We start from the raw sequence: 8,935 nt of genomic DNA, 5'->3' as shown, positions 1-8,935 counted from the left end.
TTTGTAATTACGCAATTTATAACATTAAAATATATCTATTTAAAAATCTATGTAAAAATTAATTGCGCGCAATAATTAGTTTTAAAATCAATTATTTTGAACATTGCTTTACATAATAGATTTTCTCTTATCTTTTATATTTCTATTTATCGTTTATTTGCGAATTAAAATTTATATAGTATATTACAAAATATATTATATATTATATTATATATAAAATATTATATATAATATAACCCTCCCATGGGGTACACCTTGTCGCGGTGGGAGGGCTTAGTACTTGGATGGTGCCTTGAGGTTTATCTTAAATTTTTCTATTTATGATAAATCTTAAGGTGTCTGAATGGGAAGCTAAGTACCCTTTTGCGTCGTCGGTGCCGTCAACGTGCCGCGGACGGCAAGCGTTTCGTTACCGCGTTTTCGCGTTGTAGTATTCTCGCGTCGTCGCGTTTTCGCGGAACTTTTGGACTTTTTCATATAAAAATCCCAATTTCATTTATTGTCACGAGTCTCTACTTCCGATGCCAATTAACTGGGATGTTTCACCGAGTTTGCACACGTTGCTATGCAACGTACACTCGCGCCTTGTGCATCGCGGCACTTGGTGATGCCGGCCACGCAGAACGTATGTCCAGTACAAAATGTACATGGGCGCGCGGGTTCGAGCTTCGCACTCGATCGGCTTAGTGATGGTCACGCTCTACTTCGTCAAGTGATTCGGCCCGAATTGTCTAGGACTCGATCGATTGTTCGGAATGGTCGTTAATGGGTCCCTTTTCTTTGCTCGTCTACAGCCACACGCACTGCGTGTGTTAACCCTGTCGAGGAGTCGAGTGGATTCCCCTAGGCACGATTTTCGCTCGGTAAAAGGAGTTGCCTCCCCATTTTCTAAATTGCTGAATGTTAGCATTTAAAAAATGTGGGTATCCTCTTCTTCTACCGTCTACCAGCCTTGTGTACTGCGCTAGTGATATAGCATCCGTGCGGGTCACCTGAAATCGTGCTTAGCGGGTCCAGGTTCGATACGAGATAGGATAATTATGCGCGAAAAAGAGCTGGTGAACTTCATTTTCCTCTATTTCCGTCAATCGTTTCGTCTTCTTTCCGGTTTGGGCCTAGTCCTTGCTCGTTGTATCGTTGCATTCCCGACCTATTGACTCAAAGCTGATTCTCGTAAGTGAAATGGGATTTTCGCTCGTACCGAAACCGGGAGTGCTGATCAAAGTATATACATATTAAGTATATACACGCGCGATCAAATATAAAATTTTTAATCGCATCGAAATAGTGCGGACACCGTTAAGTATCGCGCGTAAAATAGCGAAAATAGCGATATAAAAATATCGCTCGTGAGTGCGGGAGTGCCGTTGAAAGTATCGCGCGTTAACAACATCAGAGAAGGAGGAGGCCTGGGAGAGACATCAGGCACCGGTAAAGCAACTCTATGGTAAATAAATTATCGCTTATATATAATTATTTATTAATTGCGTACGCGAGATTTAAATTAAGTAATTAATCGCGTAATTTAACTTTTTATTTACATGACTTAAACAAGAGAAAAAGCGAGAAATTTCTACATGAAAACTGTAATCTAAAAGTTTTTACTTTCGAATAGCTTTTAATAGAATTATTAAATCATTAAACTTATTAAAAATAATTATAATTTATTAATAGAATTATAATTATAAACTTATTAATAGAAATATTAAATTATTAGTTAATAGTAGAATCTTTTTCAAAATTTATAAAATTGTTTATCTGGTTATTATTATATGCGTCGGATATAAAATTAAATGCATATAATAATAATTTTTTGAAATATTAATTTTTTGACCGTAACTACAATTGGAATCTTCTTTGTATGTTACAGATCAATGAACTATTGTGAGAGGAGGAGGAGGCCTGGGAGAGGCATCTTGCATCGGCGAAGCAACCTGATGGTGAATATTTATTATTTGTATATCAATTGTTATAAATCGTACGCACAATAATTCGTTCTTATAATTTAAAGGAATTAAAGAGAAAATTAGAGAGAAAGATTTTTATAAAAATCATATATAAAAATTTCTATTTAAAAAGTAATTTTAAAATTTATAAAATCTTCCCACGTGTTTATATCTGCTTATTATTTTACACACCGGATATGAAATTCCGCACAATAATAATTTTCTGAAATATTGATTATATTTTGAGCTGTGTTATAAATGAATTTTATATTTGCATGTTACAAACGTAGTTTCAATAACGACAACTCCGTAACTTCGATAACAACAACTCCGTAACTTCGATAACGACAACTCCGCTGTCTTTCAAAGTTATCAATTGGCCTTTACATATAAAGCATTGAAAGATCAGGTTTGTAATTCTATATCTAAAATGAGATCATTGTCATAACTATATCAACTGACATTACATTGTCTTTTTTTTTTCAGGATGAAATGTGGCAAAAAAAATGTCAAAAAATTTTTCAATTCTGTCATACGACTATCACTGCACTGATGAAGGCTGAATTAGCTGAATTACCTTTGAGACTATTTCTGCAAGGTGCAATAGCAATCGGCGAAATCCGTTTTGATAATTTTGAGATGGTAGCTTATGAATTTATGAGTCAAGCATTTTCAATATATGAGGATGAAATAAGCGATTCAAAGGCACAGCTTGCGGCGATCACTTTGATCATTGCTACGTTTGAACAAATGAGCTGTTTTGGTGAAGAAAACGCAGAACCTGTGCGTAATCAATGCGCTTTGTATGCTAGTAAATTATTGAGAAAGCCTGATCAGTGTAGAGGAGTCGCTACTTGTTCACATATATTTTGGTCAGGAAAATCTTTAGCTACAGGTGGAAAAGAGGTACATAAAAATATACATCGATTTATAGTCTCGATTATTTGAGAGATAAATTACATGAGAAATATAATTTCAGATGCAAGAAGGTGGTAAAGTATTAGATTGCTTGAAAAAAGGTATTAGGATAGCGAGCCAATGCATGGATACGTCGGTGCAAGTGCAATTGTATGTAGAACTGCTGAATCATTACATTTACTTCTACGAGAAAGGAAATACTGCTGTAAGATTCACAGAATAGTATGTCAATTTATTTTTTATGTAAGTTGCCCTTTTTAATTTGATTATTTTTTAGGTGACTGTGCAAATATTGAATCAAGTGATTGCGAAAATTAGAGAAGAGCTTCCTAATTTAGAAGCAAGTGAGGAAACTGATCAAATACAAAAACATTTGGCAAATACATTGGAACATTTAAGAAATAGAATGGAATCAGCAGACTCTGATGGACTTTCTTATCAAGGCCTTGTTCTTTAATTGCATAGAATTGGCGTATTGTAATTTTGTAAATAAAAGATTTTTAGAATATTATAGGTCGATAGTATCAACAAATTAGCATTAATTAGTATCCAATTTTTAATTTTTATCTTTAACTTAATTTTTAATCTTTATCTTTATTAAAAACAGGATTACAAATTATATATATAATAAACAGTGACTTATTAGTTCTCGGAAGTAATTAATTGTGATTGTTATAATTCAGATCAATATTGTACAATTTCTTACTTGGATAAATGTATATATTGAATTATATATATGCTAAAAATAAAATTCTATTAAAATTTTAAAAGAATTTAAATGGATAACTTTGAACTAAATCAATTCTCTGAACAATATTTTGATTTTAGCTTTATAATGTTTAAGTGCTCTACAAAATAATAAAAAATGGATATGTTTGTACCCATTTGTCATATGATTCTGCTAGGGCATCTCAGATCCTCATCATTGCTAATACCTGCATCATCCATAGTGATAAAGCAGAGAGAAGCCTGAGAGGGGCCACGCTGCCATTTTTCATGGGACGCTTTTTCTACGTTGTACACTAGCGGCGCGTGCATCCATTTTACGCCGCCTGGAACTACATGGCCACATCCACTTTTAGGTGCCGATAAAACAGTCGGTTTTGGTTCATGTCCGTGCTACATCCACAATTTATAGCTCAGAAATAACATCCCGCATATAGACGTAATTAAAATATACTTTGTTAGCTGCGCGATTTCTTTTCCACATTCAAGTATATATTATAAATATCAATATTAATGAGATGCTATTAATGAGAGCTATTAATGAAATAAGTTTGTGTAATATACGTGTGTAGGATATTTTCTCGTGAATATTATTGTCGATAGAAAACAGAAAAGATAAATTATATAAAATTCAATAAATTGAATTTTATTTACTAAACGATCTTAGAAGAAAGACAATTATAGACCATTTCCAGGAGATGTCACGTGAACACTACATATTTGATACGCAACATCTATAACTCTTTTAAAAATAAATATAACATTAAATATATTGAAACTAAATTTCTTTATATTTCTACTAGTTTATGTTATTGAACATAATTTTAGAGTCAACGAGATTCTTGCTAAAAACTAAAAAAACTAAAAATTAATCACATAAATCCAACATTTCTCATTCGAATAATTTTCTATCAGATACAATTTTTTACTTATCTAACAATAAGGAACAATTATCCGAATTATATCATGTTTGATGTCATTTTAAACGCAAAAATTTCATTAATTTATTTTAATTACTTTCAAAAAGATGAAATAAAATATAAAAGTTTTTATTTTATGGATATTTAAAGTTATAAATTATTATACATAACGAAAAAAAAGTTTTCGATACCATTGAAAGCGAGAGCGAGAACGAATAAGAGCAAGCGAGATGACGTATCGTCAAAAGAGTTCCGAAGTCTCTTACACGACACACCCGCGAATTATACGGAAGTGTCTCTAAAGTAGATGTATAATATAAAATTTACTAAGAATTTCTACATGGATCAGACGAGACTATGATTAGTGATGATTAATTACGCGATATATATTATTAATAATCGACATACAATAATAGAATTTAATTAGTTTTATATAAATAACGAATTTAATTAGTTTTATATAAACCTAAATAATCATGATCAAAAAGAATCATTAATAAAATTTATCGTTTCTTCCATTGTAAAAGAAAGTAATTGTATTATTGGTGCATTTTGTGCAGACTATCTAAAAGAAATATTCAAAATGCATAAAGATAGAGCAAGCTTCGATGTAAATCAAAGATTAAATTACAAAATAAATCAAATTAATTAAAATTTGCAAGAAAACACGACGAATAAATAAATCGACAATATTCGGAATATTCGATTGGGATATGCATTGGGATAATTTTTATAATATAATAATCGAAGCCCTTAATAGACACGCGATATAATTACTAACACCTACAAGTGCCGATTTATTTGCGATTAATACACAATTTTATATAAATGTCGCGATTGAAAAAATATATATTGAAAATGCACAATTGTATTGTATTTCCAATTATAATATCAATATTAGATTATAATTAATATACAATTATAACTATTTACAATTTACAAGTTTATGATGCTATCAATATGAAATAAATATATTCAATTTATTCAAATGTTTAATAACATAAATAATTTGATATTGACAGCATTAACATTTGGATTTAATATTATTCAACTTAATCCACATATATTTTTAATATATTTTTTAAATAAAATATAACATGTTAAGATATTTCTTAAACATTAATAATTATGCAATTTCTTTAATATTCCTGAAAATTTTGATAATTTAAATTTTATTTTTAAAATATTTTTATTTTTATTTTTAACATGTTATATTTATTTTTACAACAATTTTAAAAATAAATTCAATTAAATTTTTTTAAATAATTTTAATTTCCAGGATTTCTAGGATTATTGGAATATTAAAAGAATTGAAAGAAATAATGATCTTAACAACCCTATGAGTCCTAACAACCCTATGATCTTAACAATCCTATGAGCCCTAACAACCCTACTTCCTGATTAAAATTATTCGAGATTTAGGGAGCCTATCTCTAATCATATATATTTTAATCAATGCCCTAATCGCGTGCGAGCTTTTCTTCAGGCCAGTTGACCCTACCTTTCGTTGATCCTGGCCACTTTCTCGCTTGATCTCTAATCAGAGATCGAAAGAGGAGATAAACACTCCTTCTTTTGCCGGTTAATTATCGACAAATGAGCGTAAATATTTCACGCTCACCGTAACGATCGTTCGATTTTACGATCGTTCGTTAAATATTTGAATATAGCTTTTTATTTTAACTTTAAAATAAAGCCAAATTACTACAAATTTCTATATATTATATTAGACTGCTAACACGGTCATATAGTAAGTCATTTATTATCATGTTACAAGTTATTTAATGAATTAATCATTTGGCTTTATATTAAGTTAAAGTAAAATTTAAAACTAATATCTATAAATAAATTCTACGATGGATGAGCTAAGAAATTAGAATAAGATAAATGCGCGTTATAAAAATAAAGTAGTATCAGAAATTGATAAAATTGATAAAATTATTAATACGTGTTCTTTATTTAATAAATTAGACAAAATCTTTACTTGATCTTCTTTTTTTTAATTAATACTTCAATATATTTTCGCAATAGATGCAAAGCATTTCGAAAAAGAAGTTATTAAAATTTATTTAACTTAATTTATTCTAGCTCATCCATTTTAAGGCAACGGATTTATCTACAATCTACATCTACATCTACATCTACATCTACATCTACATCTACATCTACAATCTCTACGAAACCGTTACCTTAAAATTAAATAAAAGTTTTTTTCACTCACCGGCACTGATGCGCAACAGCGGAGTTATCGAAGCTACGTTGTCTGTAATATACAAATATAAAATTCATTTACAACAATGCTCAAAATAAAATCAATATTTCAAAAAATTTGTATCGTGCGGAATTTTATATCCGATGTGTAAAATAATAAGCAGAGATAAACACGTGTGCAAAAATTTTATAAATTTTTGAAACTGTTTTTTAAATAGAAAGTTTTATATAATTTTTATAAAGATCTTTCTCTCTAATTTTCTTTTTAATTCATTTAAATAATAAGATCGAATTATTGTTCATTTATAACGATTTATAACAATTGATATACAAATAATAGATACTCACCATCAGGTTGCTCCGCCGATGCAAGATGCCTCTCCCAGGCCTCCTCCTCCTCTCATGTTGTTGACGCGCGATACTTTTAACGACACTCCCGCACTCACGAGCGATATTTTTATATCGCTATTTTCGTTATTTTACGCGCGATACTGAACGGCACTCCCGCACTATTTCGGTACGATTAAAATTTGGTCGCGCGATGTATATATTTAATATATATATACTTTCACCGACACTCCCGGTTTCGGTACGAGCGAAAATCCCATTTCACTTACGAGAATCAACTTCGAGTCACCGGTCGGGATTGCAACGATACAACGAGCAAGGACTAAGCCCAAACCGGAAAGAAGACGAAACGATTGACGGAAATAGAGGAAAATGAAGTTCACCAGCTCTTTTTCGCGCATAATTATCCTATCTCGTATCGAACCTGGACCCGCTAAGCACGATTTCAGGTGCTTCGCCCGGAACACGAAGTTTCCCGCAATGCAGGATATGGCTACACCAGGCTGGTAGACGGCAAAAGAAGAGGATACCCACATTTTTTAAATGCTAACATTCAGCAATTTAGAAAATGGGGAGGCAACCCCTTTTACCGAGCGAAAATCGTGCCTAGGGGAATCCACTCGACTCCTCGACAGGGTTAACACACGCAGTGCGTGTGGCTGTAGACGAGCAAAGAGAAGGGACCCATTGACGACCATTCCGAGCAATCGATCGAGTTCTAACTAATTCGGGCCGAATCACTTGACGAAGCACGAAGCAAGAGTGTACGTTGCATAGCAACGTGTGCAAACTCGAAACATCCCAGTTAGTTGGCATCGGAAGTAGAGACTCGTGACAATAAGGAAATTGGGATTTTTATACGAAAAGTCCAACGCGGAAGCGCGAAAACGCGACGACGCGAGAATACTACACCGCGAAAACGCGGTAACGAAGCGCTTGCCGTCCGCGGCACGTTGACGGTATCGACGACGCGAAAGGGTACTTAGCTTCCCATTCAGGCACCTTAAGATTTATCATAAATAGAAAAATTTAAGATAAACTTCAAGGCACCATCCAAGTACTAAGCCCTCCCACCGCGACAAGGTGTACCCCATGGGAGGGTTATATTATATATAATTTTATATATAATATAATACATAATTTGAAATTTATTTTGTAATATAGTACATAAATTTAAATTCGCAAATATGAATGATAAATAAAAATATAAAGGATAAGAGAACATCTATTATACAAAGCAATGTTCAAAATAATTGATTTTAAACCTAATTATTGCGCGCAATTAATTTTTACATTTTTACTTTTAAATAGATATATCTTAATATTATAAATTGCGTAATTACAAAATAATTTATATTTCTTAGATATAAACTTTTAAAAATATGATAAATAAAAAAATTTCTATTTTTTTATATATGAAATATTTAAATAAATATATTAATTTGAAATGTTTTATAAAACATAAAAGTATCTGAAAATATTAATTAATAAAAAATTTTATAAATGTTTTAATTATTTTAAAATAAAATGGAATATTTTTTATAAGTTTATGTATTATATATGTTATACAATTTAAAATCACTATTAAATCACAATCAAAGAAATAAAACGAAACGAGAAATATGTATATTTTGAATATATATATTATTGATAAATAATGTATATATTGTTGCGTCCGCGGAACGCGGTATATATCGAACGCGATATATATCGAACGCGCGCGACACAATCGGCAAAATACTTAGCATACGCTGACGCTCGTACACTCGTAAATAATAACGCGATTTAAGGTGCACAAGAATTTTAATAAATCGCGAGTAACATACAAGAATTCAGAATAATCGTAAAACGGATCACAAATAGACG

The 8,935-nt window shown here is 31.3% G+C and overlaps 1 protein-coding gene across 1 annotated transcript; it reads left to right on the top strand.

Moving 5' to 3' along the window:
- The first annotated feature begins 2,236 nt into the window (after positions 1-2,236).
- Positions 2,237-3,377, top strand: LOC145976058 (vacuolar protein sorting-associated protein 35-like). Its single transcript, XM_083106969.1, has 4 exons — positions 2,237-2,355; positions 2,433-2,852; positions 2,926-3,069; positions 3,142-3,377. The coding sequence occupies exons 2-4, from the start codon at positions 2,439-2,441 to the stop codon at positions 3,319-3,321; spliced, it is 738 nt and encodes a 245-aa protein (XP_082963095.1). The 5' UTR covers positions 2,237-2,355; positions 2,433-2,438; the 3' UTR covers positions 3,322-3,377.
- The last annotated feature ends 5,558 nt before the right edge of the window (positions 3,378-8,935 follow it).

Source organism: Camponotus vicinus, unplaced genomic scaffold, assembly GCF_025532165.1.
Source record: "Camponotus vicinus isolate PSW18456_S1 unplaced genomic scaffold, iyCamVici1.0 SCAF_8, whole genome shotgun sequence".
NCBI classification, from domain to species: Eukaryota; Metazoa; Arthropoda; class Insecta; order Hymenoptera; family Formicidae; genus Camponotus; species Camponotus vicinus.
This window is presented reverse-complemented; position numbering and strand designations above follow the sequence as displayed.

Excerpts from the sequence above, each read along its gene's own strand:
- LOC145976058 (XM_083106969.1), top strand. The coding sequence starts at position 2,439 with ATGTGGCAAAAAAAATGTCAAAAAATTTTTCAATTCTGTCATACGACT. Across the intron at positions 2,853-2,925 it reads TAGCTACAGGTGGAAAAGAG|ATGCAAGAAGGTGGTAAAGT; the intron begins GTACATAAAAAT and ends ATATAATTTCAG. Across the intron at positions 3,070-3,141 it reads ACGAGAAAGGAAATACTGCT|GTGACTGTGCAAATATTGAA; the intron begins GTAAGATTCACA and ends ATTATTTTTTAG.